Here is a 15531-nt window from a genome sequence, read left to right on the forward strand (position 1 = left end):
ATTCCATCGTAGGCATAGACCACAATTTATTTATCCCTTCGTCCACTGATGGACATTCGGGCTGTTTCCACCTTCTGGCTGTTATGAACAGTGTGCTATGAACATGTGTGTACGTGCACTAAGCATGTCCTTTTAAGGCTCACTTCTCAACAAGGCCCTGGACCCTCTGCTTGTCTGTCTCATCCCTGTCGTGTGCACGGTGGCTTTGGAGACGGGCACGGGGAAGACCTGGGGCATGGCAGTTCAACTAGGAGGAAAGTGAAGATGTTCTAAGACTCTGATCCCCTCAGGGCAACGTGAGAGGCAGAAGCCTCCGTTCTCTTGATGGGGTGCGTCCTAAAACAGGTTAGAGAAGGTCCAATTTCATCCTTTTTTGGACAAATGGGCCCAGGAAAGTGAGGTGATTGTGCCAGGCCCCACTGTCAGTCAGCGGCAAAGCAGGAGCCAGAACAGGTCCCTGCCTCCTTGTGTTAAAAGTACCCACGGGATTTAAATTAATGTAGGTGACTGAGTGATGACAGGGAGAAATCAATGCCATCAAAGAAGAATTGATTGCTTACACTTCCCGAGAGAAGGGGGCCACGCCAGCGACGCACGGCAGAAGAAGTGAGGGAGAAGCCGAGGCCACAGCCTTCATGGGGTCTCCGTGGGAAATGCGAGGCAGGGCAGGGGAGAGACCTGATGACCGGCCAGTGAGATGAACGCCAGCGGGCTTGGGGCATAGGGGCGTCCCTAGTCGTCTGGGGCCTGGCTCTGGTGACTTTCGGTGGGGGAAATACTGGTGCGGGGTGTGAGTATGTAAAGGAGGTGGTTGGGGGTGTGCACTTGGGATTGGTTGGAGAGTTTGCAATTCGATATTTGCGCACCTGTGACAGCTGCATCGCAGGGAAGACGTAAACAACTTTGGCCATTAGTGTGGCCCTGTGATTAATGGATGCCAAACAGACAAATGCAGAGCCTAAGAAAACAGAACACCCCCGTCCAGCGCTCCTGGCACCGCCCGCCTGACTCTGCTATTATTACCCCGGCAAGTCCAGCAGCGTTCTTCCCTCTTCCTCTCCGTCCCCCGACCCCCAGGGAGTGTCGGAGGTTTCCCCGCCTCTGCTCCCCTGGGAGAGGGGCTGGCCAGCAGACACCCTGACCCGAGGCCCTGAGCAGCTACAATCGCAGGGTGACCCCAGCCCGTGGCCTTGGTGGTCTGGCACCTGTCTCCGTGTTATTCGGGGGCCGGAGCGCCCTCTGGTGGGCAATTGGAGAGCAGCCTAATTCTAAATTCCACTTAACGATGTGCAAGTCCAGCTGTGTTATCGGGGCGCCGCGCCTCCGGGAGGTTCTCCTTCCCTACACCGGCCCCTCGCGGACCTCACCCGGGGCTTGTTGATGAAAATGTATAAATCCGATGTCCACTATGCACAAAGTACTTTTTCCCTCTTATAAGTGAGTCAGGTACTGAATTGCCCGACCCGGATACCTGCCCCAACACGCAAGCAGCTATAATTTCAGGGGGCAGAGTGTGGTCAAGATTTGGCTGAGATGAGAGCAGGGGGCGGGCCGAGGACACAGAGCGGGGATCAAATACAACCAAGGAGACCAGGGAGGGCTTCCTGCGGGAGGTGTGGCCTGTGAGCTGAGCTCCGAAGGCGGACGGATTTCAGAAGCGGAGGAGGGGGAAGCGCCGCTGTTCACTCTTCTGCGGTCGCTGCCTCGTCCTTTTTATTCCTGCCTCCCCGTCACCAGTCATGGGGAGTCTCCAAGTCACGGTTCCTTAAAATGGCCCCTTCCCAGGGGAACATGGTGGCTGGTCCCCCTCCTGCATCTCTCGCCACCCACCTTGCACCCTGATCCTGCTTTTAAACACTCGGATTCCAAATCCTGCGTTTTGTTGCCGGTCCTGGATCCACCTCTTCCCCCTGAAGGACATTTAAGTCACTCCGCTGCTCACTCACTCTCGGGGGGGCCCCCTGGCAACCCCCCACCTCCTCACCGTCCTCGACAGCAGCTCTACTTATCTGAGTTTACAGTGTGGGCCTCTGAGGAAGACGTCACTAGAAAAGGTTTTGCTTCTAAGACACCTTTGCAATGCACTGGATTGAATGCATGTGTGTGTCTTTCCTGCTCTGGCCTGCACCGTGGGCCCCAGCCCTTGCTCTCCTGTGCTGACACAGGGGGCTCCTTCTTCCCTGACCCCCTCCCCCCATTTTTGAGATCATCATTCCTCCACTCCCGACCCACGAATCCAGACGTTTTCGAACAAAGAACTCGGAAGGGGCCTCCCCCAGGACTCTGGGTCTGACGCAGTTGTTCGAGGGATACCCCTCGGGATCAAGGCAGAGGAAGAGCCCTCCTGTGACCGGAGAGACCCTGCGGTCACAGAGAAGACAGTTGACCCCCATCGTCAGCCTCATTACTATTATTGTTGTTGTTGTTGTTTTATTCCTGCCCCTCCTGGAAACGGGGCTTGGGTCTGTCATCTGGCCTGCAATGAGACAAATGGCCACAGGAGGGCAGCAGAAGGCAAAAGCTTTGCCTGAAAATAACCGCTAATCGCAGCCCCCTCGAACAGGGCAGGTCCAGAGAATCGGAGGGAGAGAAGGAGGCAGTGCGTCTGCCCCCGACAGCATCCCAGAGAGAGAAGCCGCGAGTCCACGGCTGCTCAGGAGAGTGAGGCGGAACTAGAATCTGAAGACTCTCTCCCCCTCTGCGCACGATGGCTCCAGCCCTGAGCTGGGCCTGGACAGAGGGGTCTGGGGGTGAGGGGTCCATAACCTCCCCGTTCCCGTCCTTCTGAGCACGTGGGCTGTGGGGTCCCCAGGGCGGCTCAGGGAGCTCCCAACCTAATGGAGGAGCCAGGACTGACAGACCCACACAGGAGTTGGTGGGAGAACAGCCCCCTGGGGTTGTTGTAGGGTGGGCTGCCTCACAGTCCCTGAGAGCTGGAGGGAAGGAGCAGGAGAGAGAATCACGGGGACAGCTGTTCTCGGGGAAGGCTTCCTGGAGGCCAGTGTGGGCTGTGGCTGGGTGGGACATCCATGCTCGAGGGGGGGGGCTCACACTTCAGGTCAGGAGGGACCGGGGGGCAGCCTGACTGGAGCGGGGTGTGAGGGCTGGGAGCAGTGGGAGATGAAGCTGGTGCGGCCCGGGCTCAGACTGCAGAAGGCCGGAAGGCAGGCAGAGGACTCGGGGTGGCCTGGAGACTGAGCCGGGAGCCGGCCCGGCGCGGGTGGAGCTGGGCCTCGCAAAGACTCTCCGAGCGGCTGGACTGCAGTGTGTGCGGGGGGACTGAGAGGTGGGGAGACAGGGGAAGGGGCTGCAGGAACCCCGGGCCAGGGAGCTCCCCAGCCCTTGGCGGAACCCCTGCCAAGGACGGGTCCTGGAAACTTGTGTGGAATTGGATCGAATGCTTAAGGAGAAGTGTGTCCTCAGCTCTGCACTGGGCAGAGAAGAAGGGCTGGTCTGGGAGGAGACTGGGGGACCTCAGGGGCGCATGAGATGGGAGAGAATCCAGATGGCCCTTTCCGGAACCCTCCCTGCCAGCGCACCACACAGAGGAGGGTCTGAGGAGCCTCTTGTCCACCCCTCCTGCTCACCCCACGGACCCCCTCAGCCCCACCCCTGTGTGGGCCTCACTCATCAGGGCCCCTCACTCGAGTGTGGGCTACAGCAGCCATGTCGCCCTCCAAGCCTCACTTTCCCTTCCCAACCTGGACATGGCAGGACCAGATGTTCTCTGAGGACCCCAGAGTGACAGGCCGGGGTGGACAGAACACGCTGACCCAGGCTGAGGGAGAGAGACTTTAATCTGGGCTCTTTCATGCCACGATTCCAGTTCAGAAAAGGGGACAGGGGTCCTCTTTGTCCTCGTAGGGCTCCCACTGGACCCAGGCAGTTTGGGATTGGGGCGGTGAACATGGGGGCCGGAAGCTTCCAGACGGTCCAGGAAGAAATCAGGACTCCTGGGTCTCCTGAGTGCGGCCACGCAACTTCAGGATGCGCTGCAAGAGTCTCATCACCTTCTGCACCCTTGTGTCCTTGGGGTCCGAACAGATGGACCTGCCCTGGACGGTGACGAACCTACACAGAGGGAGAACACCGTCAGGGGCGTCAGGGTGGGGAGCCCTGCCGGAGCCCTGGGACCGGCCTCGCCCTGCGCTGACCAGGACTTGCCTGCAGTCCACGGCCTCAGTGGCAAATCTGGGACATCAGGCTGGTTCTTGACCCTCCAAAGGTCCCCACCTGGCCCTCCCTGGCGGACCGTCTGTCGCCCACATCAGACTGCTTGTGCCCACCTAGGGCCTGGGAACTAGGGTGTGTGGGAGGGGCCTGGCGCTCGGAGCTCTTCTCGGGCCAGCTCAGGCCCAGGCGGGGGGGAAGTGACCATATTGGCTGCTAACTACCCGTGTGACATGGGGCTGTCCCATCCCTCTCAGGCCTCCGTGTCCCCGTAAATCAATGAAGAGGCAGGCCCCCACAGCCTGGGGCCTTTGGAGTCTCGCAGTGTGGGTGCAGGAACTGCCCTGAGGAGCAGGGCCCGGGTGGTCGAGGGGACCAAGGCCCCACTCTCTCCCCTCCTCTCCTCTCCTCTCCCCGGTGGCCGTTCTGGGAGCTCCAGGGCCCTCCTTCCCCCGTGCTCAGCTCCCAGGACAGGCGTGGGGGCGGACTTACACGACGGAGTCCCTGGGACAATCCCTTGAGGTCCGGTACCAGGCCGTCAGCTTTTTCACGGGAATGGCTCCCCTGAAGTGCTCCAGGCAGCACTCCCGGCCCACGTTCGTGGCTCGCGCTGCAGAGAGAGGAAGCGGGAGCAGGTGTGACTGTAAGCGTCTGCGCGCGCGTGTGTGTGTGTTGTTGGGGGGCTCTCTTGTGTGGGGGTCTGTGAGTGTGCTTCTGTGTGGGGAATATGTGAGGGGGTTTGCACATGTGTCTGTGTGTGCACAGTTGTGTGTGTGAGGTCTCTGTGTGTGCTGTGGGGGGCCTTGTATATTTGCACGTGTGTGCCTGCAGGTATCTGTGTATGTTTGGGGGAGTCTGTACATGCTTGTGTGCATGTCTGTGTGCGTGTGTGCATCTGTGTGTGTCTGTGTGTGACACACACTCAAATACCAGCCCCGGATCACAAGCGTTTGCCCTGGGCCAGGCTCTGGGCTGAGCTATCCCCGCAGCAGCCCTTCCCTCAGTGGGTCTTCAGCATACCTGGAGACAGGTGCCAGCCCTGCCCACTCTACAGATGAGAAAGTAGGGGCCCGAGGGGTGGGGACACTTTCCCGGGGCTCAGTTTCCTCGTCCTGCCTTTTCTCTGATCCCCTTGATGTGTATAAGACCCATTAATAAAACAGATGCTAACATCTGGGGAATTGTTCATTTTCCACTCTCAAAACACAACCGCAGTCACTTCCTCATGACCACTGCAGTGCGAGGTGTGTGAGCACTTTGTTCCTCACCAGGCCAGTCCCCAAGGCTGGGGCAGCAGTATCGTCACCATCCTCATCACCACCACCATCATTATCATCCTCACCATCCTTATCATCACCATCATCTTCCTTTGACTGCCTCCCTCAAAATCCTATTGCTGCCGGCCTCTCACACCTTTGCAAGAATAAGTGGGGTGTAAATAATACAGAAATATGTGCATGTTGCTGCTGTGGTCTGGGTGCCCTACCCTCCTCTCTGTGTGCCCCTTCCTGCGGCCACTTCTCCTCTGTTCTCACCTGCATGGGTAACCTGCAGAGAAGCCCCCAGGAGCAGGGCGACCAGGAACAGCATCTTCAGTGGAGTCATGGTGCCGGAGTCCAGGAGAGGGTCTCTGCTCTGGGGAGACAGGCTGAGAGCCAAGCATGGATGTGACCTATTTAACCTCTGTCGGGTCCTGCCCCGCCTCCTGTCACCTCCCCCTCCATCCTTCCCTAGACCAGTGGAGTTCGAAGAATTTGAGATGATTCAACAGAAGTCCAGTCTTGGAATGTTTGTGGCTTTACAGAGAATGGGCACTCGACTGGGGACAGAGGTGGGGTGTGTGTCCGGGGACCATGACAATGACACACTTCTCCTTTCACAGGGGACATTTCTTGGTTCCTCTATTAGCAGAGCTGAAAAGCCTCCATCCTAACCTGGCTTTGTCCTTGCTCCGAGGTGGGTGAGTCTCCTTCATGCACGGTGCCCGGCGGGGGGACAGCCAGGCAAGGGCTGCTTAACCCGGACCTGGAGGAGCTTCAGGGTGCCGGGAAGGCCTCCCGGGGGGTTGGCAGGCTGCATGGGCGCATGGGCGTCTCTCTGCATGGAGGACCACAGCTGCATCTCTTGCTGAGAATGGCCTGAAGCCCAGACAGCTTTGGTTGTGGGTCCTTCCCCAAGCTGGGCCCTGCGCCATAGAAAGCCAGAGCCCACAGGTTTTCATCACCATTTAGTCCAAATTTGTACTTCTGTAGATTGGGAAGCCAAACTCCCCCACATGGGGCAGCCCACTCTAGGCTGCAGAACAGAATGGAAGGACGGGTGAGAGATGACGCCTCTGGCTCCTGGCAGAGCCACGTCTGCCCTGGACACGTGGTCAGGGTCCAGCCCGAGCCAGGCCCTGAGCAGACGCTCCATGAACCCACGGACCGCAGCATCGCTGCATCAGGTCAGTCCCCCAGCCACCAGAGAAAATGGCCATTCGTCTGCTTTGGGCTCCCCTGGGCCAGATCATGGGGGTCCCTGAACTAGGAGGAGAGTCCCACGCCCGCTTCCAGGGGGGCAGCATCTCAGCAGGGCAGCCCTGGACTTTGATTCTGACACATGGGATCTGGGCCTGGCTCCGCCCTGTCCCTGAGTGAACAGGGGCAGCTCAGAATGGCACCTGCCCCTGCAACATGGTGTAAGGTGCATTTGGCCCTCTCACAGGCAGCTCTGTGTCAATCATGGAGCCTTATTAAAGTTTCATCACCAGCGATGATAACAACAGCAGGTGTGTTTGCTGAAACCCGACTCCACCAGGAGCAGCGCTCAAACATGTAACCTCGCCAGTCCTCACTGTTGATCTGGGAGAGGAAACCACGACACTGGACTAGATCACACTGGGAAAGGCCAGGCCTCCTCCCCCTCCCCCAGGGCCACCTCGGGAGGCTGGGGCTGCTTCAGTTCCTGGTGGGGGTATGCCCCTGTCCATGGCAGAACCTCCCTGTGAGCAGAGTCCTTTGTCACAGCCTTGCTGTGTGAACTTGGGCAGCTCATAGACCTTCTCTGGGCCTCAGTTTCATACATCACCTGTAGAAGGATGTTTGGACTGTCTCAGGGGGAACTGCCAAGATGGTAAATCTGAAAAAGAGGGGGTCCTCCCTTAGTGGGCCTGGCACAGCATTTCTCTGCTTCTCTTAGAGCCACATCACCTGCCAGAGACCTGCTAATCCCACCCACTCCTCAAGCCACAGCCGGGCGGGTTCTTTGCCCCAAGCCTGTCCCCAGGGCAGGCTTCCATTTGCATGTGCAGTGGAAGGGAGCGGAGGGGAGTGGGGTCTTTCTGCCTGTGCTCATCTTTGGTGCCAGCTTCCTACGGAAGGGCAGCAACCTGCACCCCCAACAGAACAGCACCCAGCTCTCCCCATCCTGCTGAGTCAGACGAGGCCCGGCTGGGTTGGGGAATGGGTGCCGGTGCCCTCGGTGACCCTGGCTAGGAAGAGGGAAGCTCTGGCCTGAAGACAGAGCCTTGGACCCAGAGGAACCACGAAAGCCCGGAGGTCCTTGGGGAGGGCCTGGGTCCCAGGAGGAGGCAGAGGGAGTGAGTCTCTGCTGATGCTGCCCCTCGTGGGCATCTCCTGACCCTCTCTCTTGTCCGTGCCTTCTGCCCAGTGGCTAGTGCCCACCGTCTTGTGGCTTTTCCAGCTGCCACAGGGGCCTCCGGATGCTCTTCTGTGCTGGACAACGGGCTGTTACGATGATTGGCCGCTTATTAACGGGGAGGCCGCCCCAGCCCCCACTGCTGGGGAAACTCCCTGAGAAGGTTTCGAGTCCTGCCTTGTTCTGCCACAGACTCAGAAATTTTCTCTGGAAGAACCCAAATTCCCCTGTCCCTTCTAGGGAAGGGGTTACAGCAGCAGGAGCAGAAGGTTCTGGACTAGCTGTGGGCTGGTGCAGGCTGCTGGCAGGGGAGGGGGAACAAAGCAGCAAACACGCCATTGAGCACCTGCTGGGTGCCCGGGGCTGTGCCAGGAGCTGTGGGACGGGCAGGAGCCAGAGGCAGCCCCTGCCCTTGGGGGGCATTCTTCCCAGCGGGGTCGGGGAGGGGGGCAAGGCCTGGCCCCACATAGGAATGTGCAGAGGAGATAACAGGCCACGGGGTCCAGAGCAGGGAGAGGTTGCTTCTGGCCAAGAGAACTTGGAAGGCTGCCTGGAGGTGGTGGCCGGTGAGCTGGACCTTGTGGGTAGGAAGATTCATAACAAGACAAGGGGGCAGGTATTTCACTTGAGAGAAGTGCTTAGCAGAGGTTCAGAGGAAGGAATGTGCAGAGATAAGTGAGGAAAATAGCATGGAACTCCGGTGGGCCTGGATGTGACACAGAAACAGTAAACTCGGCGAGTACAAGTGCATGTCCCCCACCGTGTGTATCCCCAGTGCCGGCGCACAGTGGGCTTCCGATGAGGCTGAACTGAGGAGGAGGGGACTGCAAAGGACCGAGGAAGAGGAGGTGAGACTGAGCAGGAACCTGGGGAGAAGCCATGGAGGGCCGAGCACACCTCCCAGCCTCGCTTGGGAGGCAGCGAGACCAGGGACATTTTCGAGGTGGTTTCCTCGCCAGGGATTAACTGACTTATTCCTCCTCAGTTCTCCCAGCCATGAAATGGATTCCAAGGGACCTTCCAAGTGGAATGTCCTGGTGTCTGGGCCTGTGATAAGGGCCTTGAGAGACCTCTGCGGTGCTGTGCAGACTCTAGGACTCAGAGGTCCATCAGGGGAATCAGGAAGACTCCCTGGAGGAGGCGGCAGTGAGGCAGAGCTCTGTGGAGGGGCAGCACGGGAGAGGTGCTCCGGCTGGAGGAAAGGCACAGACACAGGCAGGGAAGAAGTCCAGGCAAGTGGGCCTGTTAGGAGAAGAGAGTGGAAGGGGAATTGGATCTGAGTGGAAGGAAGCGGCGATTGTAACTCCCTGTCTCAGCACCTCTGACTCAAACCGGCCAGACACACAGCCTGTGCACCTACCACCTCCCCGTCCCAGCCCTGAGCCTGCTGCCCTAGGGAGTCCCTTGGAGAAAAACCAGCTGGAAGGGATCAACACGCCCCCTGCCACGCTTTAGCCTGAAGGGGCTGGACCAGCCAGATTCTAGGTCCTTCACCCTGAATGGGAGGCGGGGAGGGTTACTGCCCCACCTCTGGCTCTACAGGGGGCTGGGGTGGAACCAGGGATGCTGCTGTCAAAACCCCAAGAGCTTAGCCCCAAGCCACAGAGCAGGAGCCGGAGGGCTGGGGTAGAAGCTCTTTATCATCTTCAAATTGCACATGACGGTTGTTGCTGGGGTGGCAGTGGTTGTCACCCCAGGTCACACCTGTGTCAGCTGAGGCTCCAGGAGGTGCAATGACTTGCCTGGGTCTCCGGGAGCATCTCGGTAAGGATCTAGCCTTTTATCCACTCTGCTCCATCCTCTGACAGCTGAAGCTGGATTCGTCCTGCCCTGCCCCTAGAGACTGAGATGTGAAGGTCCTAAATGTTCTCTCCATCCCCTGGTCTCAAAATATGTCCCACCACCCTGTCCCAAGGGCCTGACGTGCTCACTGATGAGTCAGTCGTAGGTCTGCTTGATTCCTCAGGTCAGAAACACAAGGGTCACCCCTGCGCCGGGCTCTCTGTCACTTCCCACGTTCAGTCAATCAGCACGAGCTGTTGAGCCGGCCGCCTAGGGGCCTTGAATCCGTCTCCCTCTCGCCCTCCACATGGCCACCCCCTCCATCTCTCTGCTGGACCACCGCCCACACTCCTCTCCCAGTTCCTGGCCCCTCAGTCTGTCCTCCTCCCTAAAGCCTAGAGATTTTTCCAAAACACAAATCTGAGCAAGGCTCTCCTTTCCCAAGAATCCTTCAATACCTCCCCATTGCCCTCAGGATGAAGTCCAGATTCCTACCGACTTCTCCAGCCTCAACTTTTGCCCCCAGCCCGCCGCCCGCTCCACCACACCACTTTGTTCTAGCCACAGGGACCTTCTCTCAGTTCCTTGAAGATCCCAGGCTCTCACTGACACCCAAGGCTTTGCACAGGCTCTTCCCACTTCTAGAACACTCTCTCCTGCTCCCCCACACCCACTTCCTTTCACTTCTTCCCTCCTTCGGGTTACAGCTTGAATCCTCACTTCCTTCCTTCGGCCCCCGCCTTCCTCCGTGTTCTCACAGGTCTCTTACGTCTCTCTCTCTGTGAGGCTCTCTTCACCTCGCACACCGATTGCTCGTTTGATTGCTGAGTCTTACACAGTTGTCCCCTCTTACCCACGGGGAATATGTTCCAAGACCCCTGTGGATGCCTGAAACCATGGATAGTACCCAACCCTGTATACTATGTTTTCTCCTACGCATACACACCTATGATAAAGGTTAATTTATAAATTAGACACAGTAAGAGATTAACAACAATAACTAATAATGAAATAGGACAGTTATAACAATATATTGTAATACAAGTTACTGTAGATCTTAGCAACCTCAATATACAATTTTTTTTTCTTTCCTTATTAAGTAGAGAACTTTCATCCTTTCACTTAAAGGAAGCACTTTACAGCTTCTCTTTGGCATATCTGAACTGCCAGCATAACTACTCTTGCATTTGGGGGCTATTATTAGGTAAAGTAAGGGTTACTTGAATGCAAGCACTGCGATACCACGACAGTTGATCTGGTAACGAAGATGGCTACTAAGTGACTAATGGGCAGGTAAGGTATGCAGCGTATACATCTCGGATATACTGGACAAAGGGATGATTTATTTCTGGGTGGGATGGAGCATGAAGGCATGAGATTTCATCATGCTAGTCACAACAGCATGCAATTTCAAATTTATGAGTTTTGTTTATTTCAGGAATTTTCCATTTAATATTTTCAGACTGGTAACTGAAACCATGGAAAGTGAAACTGAGGATAAGGGGGGATTACAGTAGGATCTCTTTTGTTTTCCAACTTGTACTTCCAAGACTTAGCACCCAGCAGGTGCTCAATAATATGTTTATTGAATAGATGAAGAGGTGGATGGTTGGATGGATGGGTGAACGGATGAATGGATGGTGGATGGTGGATAATGGCTGAAGGATGAGTAAATGGATGAATGGATGGATGGATGGTTGGATGGATGGATGGATGGATGGACACTTACAAATTTCTGAACTACAGCTTGGGCCCAGCTTATACTCTATCCCAGGGGCTCCTTCATCCAAAAACAAATTATTTTTGATCCAATGTGTCCCACCAGTTCATGAGACACACCTGACTCCTCCTGTCATGGATGAGGCAGAGGAACCCAACCAAGGCACTCTTTGACTCTTTTCCCATCTTGTTTACAACTTCCTTGTGGGTTGTGGTCATTTTCTGCCTTCTGCCAAACCTAAATTGCTTCAACTGTGGCTTTGATCTCATTCCTTCTTCATTCCAGAAGGGCCTCCTTCCCTCAGTTATACTCCCACCCCCTGGCTCTTCCTGCTCTCCCACCTCACGGTCCCCTTCCCCTCTGCTCACTACACGATCCAGTTTCTCTGCTTCCATAAAACCTCTCCTTGACCCCAACACCCCTCCCCACTAACACCCAACACACCGTCTCCCTATTTCTCCTTTCATTCATGACCAAACTTCTCCGATGTGTGGTCTACACCTCCCACTACCATTTCCTCTCTGCCCACGTGTGATGCAATTCTTAGCAATGTGGCTTCTGGCCCTGACTCTCTGGGGAAGCCACTCTCTCTAGGGCTCAACCCCTCCATGGCCACTCCCTGAACTTCCCATCCCCTCACAAAGGGCAATGCGGGGCAGTGGTTACCAGCAGATGCTCTGAAAGTGTTATCTATAGCCCTGGGTCCCAGTCCCTCTTCTACCTGTTCCTGGTTGCATGACCAAGAACAAGTCTCTGAACCTCACTGTCCTCATCTTTACAATGGGCATGTTGATAGATGCTCCCTCCTGGTGTTGCTGGGAAAAGTAACTGAGATGATGTATGTAAATTTCTGGTTCTATAGCTGATTCAGTGAATCTCCTTGTCATCACTGGGAGCCCATTTCCCTTGCTGACATTCCTCCCCCTGGGATTCAGGACACCATCTTTCCCCGAGCTCTCTGTGGGCTCCTCTTCTCAGTAACATCCCTGAACTCTCACCACAGGCTGGGCTCTCAGTAGTTCCATCTATTGGTTTACTTTGTCCTCTAACAGCCCTAGGAGGTAAGAGCTATTATTATCTATGTTTTACAGATGAGGAAATTAGGGACTAACCACAGTGGTTAAGACACTGGTCCAAGGGCACACAGAGCTCACAAGTGCAGAAGCATCCTAGGGTTGGTTTTCACCTCAAGCAGCCCTCTCTCCTTCCCTGATATCATCCACTCAGGTCTTTGACCTAGGGATAGACGCTCCCTGAATCTCCATCCCCTCCCTACCAGGAACCACCAAGCACACACTCCTGGGCCCCTCCCCATCCTCTGGCCTCCTCTTGCCTGCACTGGCAGACCCTTAGCTCTCTCTGCCTTGCAGTCTCGCCAGCTCTGTGCAGGTCTGTTCCCCGCCCTGCACTCTGGGCTCCTGAGAAGCAGAAATCCCTCCCCTTGTGCTTCACTCAGCCTCAAAAACAGGAAAAGCAGGACCAAGTTCCCTCTTAACCAACTTCCCCTTTCTCTGTTCGGGCTGGCGTTATTCCCCACCTCCTGGTCGGCCCCACTGGTCTGCAACCTTGACTCATTCCTCGACTCCAGCCCCCACATCGCAGCAGGCATGGACTCTGCTCAGCGAAATCATCAGGCCATGCTCAGGCTCGACCTGAATCCTTCACACCTAGACAGTATCAACAACTTCTGGGCCTATTTCCTACTCTGTGGTCTCCCTGACACCACCAGCCTCCATGCCCGTGCGTGACAGGGCTTTCTCAAGGGCTGCTCTAACTACATACTGCCCCCTTCGAGAACCGTCGATGGCTTCCTGCTTCCTTCCCCCTTCACTCGAAACTCTTCCTTCCCCCTATCTTTAAGCGCTACGGGCAGTCTGGTCCACCCCTCCCTCTTCACTCTCATCTTGTGGCTCCCGTGTTCAACTTCTGCAAGGATCAGTGTGTTCCTTCACTATGTGACCTGGTTTACTGCTCCTGTCTTCTTCTTTTCTAGATTGTCCTTCCCTCCCCTGGAACCAAATTCTATCCATCTCTCATATATGACATGCCATAAAAAGATTAAGCAAGGGGGTCATGGTGGAGGTGAGGGGCTAGGAGCAAAGACTCCTAGGTAACCCGGGTTGGAATTCAGCTCTGACATCAGTGAGTTGTGAGACTTCGAGCAAGTCACTTCTCTCTGAGCCTCAGTTTCCACATCTGCAAAATGAAAATAATACTGGTAACTATTAGAAGGCTTCGGTTCACACCAACCACCTTAGAGCGTATATCTGGCAATAGTACGTGTTCCTGACTTTAAATGTCATCTATATGCCAATGACTCCCAAAATTCTCTCACATACTCCACACTCGTGTATCAGCTGCCTCCTCAGTGTGTCGAACATGCATCTCAAACCCACCAACCCCGAAGCTGAATTCCTGATTCCCGTCCACCCCCACAGCGGCTCTCCTCCCTTCTTTGCCAGCCCCTTTCTTCCGGTTCCTTGGGCCAGAAACCTGGGTGTCATCCTTGACGCCTCTTTCTCTCTCTGCCACTTCCCATCTGCCAGGCCATCTCTTGCCTCTGCCTTCAGAAATCATCCAGAGCCCATCATCTCTCCCCTGGATTCCCACACGGCCTGCTGGCAGCCTCCCAGCCTCCATCCTTGCCTCCGGCAGTCTATTCTCAGCACAGCAGCCACAGAGAACGTGAGTCTCCTCTGTAAGAACGTCCCTGTGGCTCTCCATCTCACTCAGAGGAAAAGCTGAGGTGTGCCCTCCCCACCTCGCTTCCTCTGCTCCGGCCACACCGGCCTCCCCGCTGTGCCTCAACCCAGCCAGACACTGTCCCTCCTTAGGATGCTCGCGTGGACTCTTTTTTCAGCCTGGAATGTTCTTACCCCGGATACCTGAGTGACTCACTCCTTCACCTCCTTCAAATCTTTGTTTAAATGCCACCTTTCAGTGAGGCCTACCCTATTTAAAATTGCAACCCACTCCCACCTCTTCCTCTGCTCTATTTTATCTTTTTCTTTTCTGCTGTAAGACTTACCACCCTCTAATACCCTACATCACTGACTTATTTATTATGTCTGCTGTTCATTGCCTGGCTCCCACGCACATCCCCCAGCCCCATCCCCCTGGAATGTAAGTTCCGGGGACAGAGGCCTTTGTCTCTTTTGTTCGATGAAGTATATCCCCTGCGGCATGGTAAGCCCTCAACACACACTTGGTGAACTCGGTGAATGAATGACTCAGTGGTCGGCGTTGTTCCTGAGGCAGGGTACCCAAACACTTCTCACTGAGTGTCACTCACTCATGGACTTGTCTGAATCTCTCCAATGCCTGGGCCTCAGCCCTTCATCTGGGCCCCTGTGCCAGCCCTGTAAATCAATTCCTTTTATTCACTGCTGGAGTCTCACTCTCCCTTTCCGGGAAGCGTGTGCCTCTGTTTCCAAATTATCTCACCGGCAGGTCTTGGTCTCCCGAAGGCAGTGGGACAGGTCAGGGCTACGCTGCCTGCCGAGTGACCAGTTCAAGACTCGCCCCTCAGGGTGCAATGACAGGCCTGTCTGTAGAAGTCAGAAGCTGCGGCAGCCTGCCTGGGGGCATCCTTCCTGCCAAATCAGACCCTCTGTGCTCCAAGGAAGGCTCGTTCAGCACCAGGGCCAGCGCCCAGACCCAGCTTCTGAGAAGGAGAACATGGCGCCCTTTGGAAGGGCCTGGTGGATTTGGGGATCTCCCCGCACCCTGTCCAGTCTCAGCCACTGCAAACAAGCCAGCAGGGAAAGAGCCAGCGGCATCTGACCGTGTGACACGTGGCACAGTCCTACCTGGATCCTGGCTCACCCAGTGGGAGCTGAAGGTGGGAAGGGACTGTGGCTGCTTCTGAGCAGCGTCCAGCCCTGGAAAGCATGAGCCCCCAGAGGAGGCTGAGGCCTCGTTCCCTTTCTAGAGAGAAGTTGGCTTTCAGCAGCCCTCCGGGCCCCGCCAGACGGGCTGTGGCTTGTCCTCCCACACCCCGGGGCTTTCCCCTTAACCCCACTGGGCCTACCATGGGCCCTTCCTCCTTCCTGCCTGGCCTGGGCTCCTTTTCAACTCTCCAGACACATTGCTTTTCTTTTCTTTTTTTTTTAATGGAACTAAAATTATGTAATCTAGCTCCAAAAATAATTCGGTATTTTTACTGGGATTGCAATGAAGACATAGGCTTGCTTAGAGAGCCCATCCATTTCCCATCTATT

The 15531-nt window shown here is 56.0% G+C and overlaps 1 protein-coding gene across 1 annotated transcript; it reads right to left on the bottom strand.

The window, feature by feature from the left end:
• Positions 1-3785: 3785 nt before the first annotated feature.
• Positions 3786-5804, bottom strand: CCL17 (C-C motif chemokine ligand 17). Its single transcript, XM_004431843.3, has 3 exons — positions 5706-5804; positions 4663-4780; positions 3786-4071 (listed from the first exon to the last, which is right to left on the bottom strand). Exons 1-3 carry the CDS (start codon positions 5773-5775, stop codon positions 3945-3947), a joined length of 315 nt encoding a protein of 104 aa, XP_004431900.2. The 5' UTR covers positions 5776-5804; the 3' UTR covers positions 3786-3944.
• Positions 5805-15531: the final 9727 nt, after the last annotated feature.

The sequence above is a fragment of the Ceratotherium simum genome, chromosome 30, assembly GCF_057802395.1.
Source record: "Ceratotherium simum simum isolate JZ-2026a chromosome 30, ASM5780239v1, whole genome shotgun sequence".
Lineage (NCBI taxonomy): Eukaryota > Metazoa > Chordata > Mammalia > Perissodactyla > Rhinocerotidae > Ceratotherium > Ceratotherium simum.

Bases quoted from the DNA above. Each gene is read 5' to 3' on its own strand.
- CCL17 (XM_004431843.3), bottom strand. From the start codon at position 5,775: ATGACTCCACTGAAGATGCTGTTCCTGGTCGCCCTGCTCCTGGGGGCT. The intron at 4,781-5,705 runs GTGAGAACAGAG...CTCTCTCTGCAG, and splicing joins TCTGCAGGTTACCCATGCAG to CGCGAGCCACGAACGTGGGC. The intron at 4,072-4,662 runs GTAAGTCCGCCC...CCCTCTGTGTAG, and splicing joins TGTCCCAGGGACTCCGTCGT to GTTCGTCACCGTCCAGGGCA.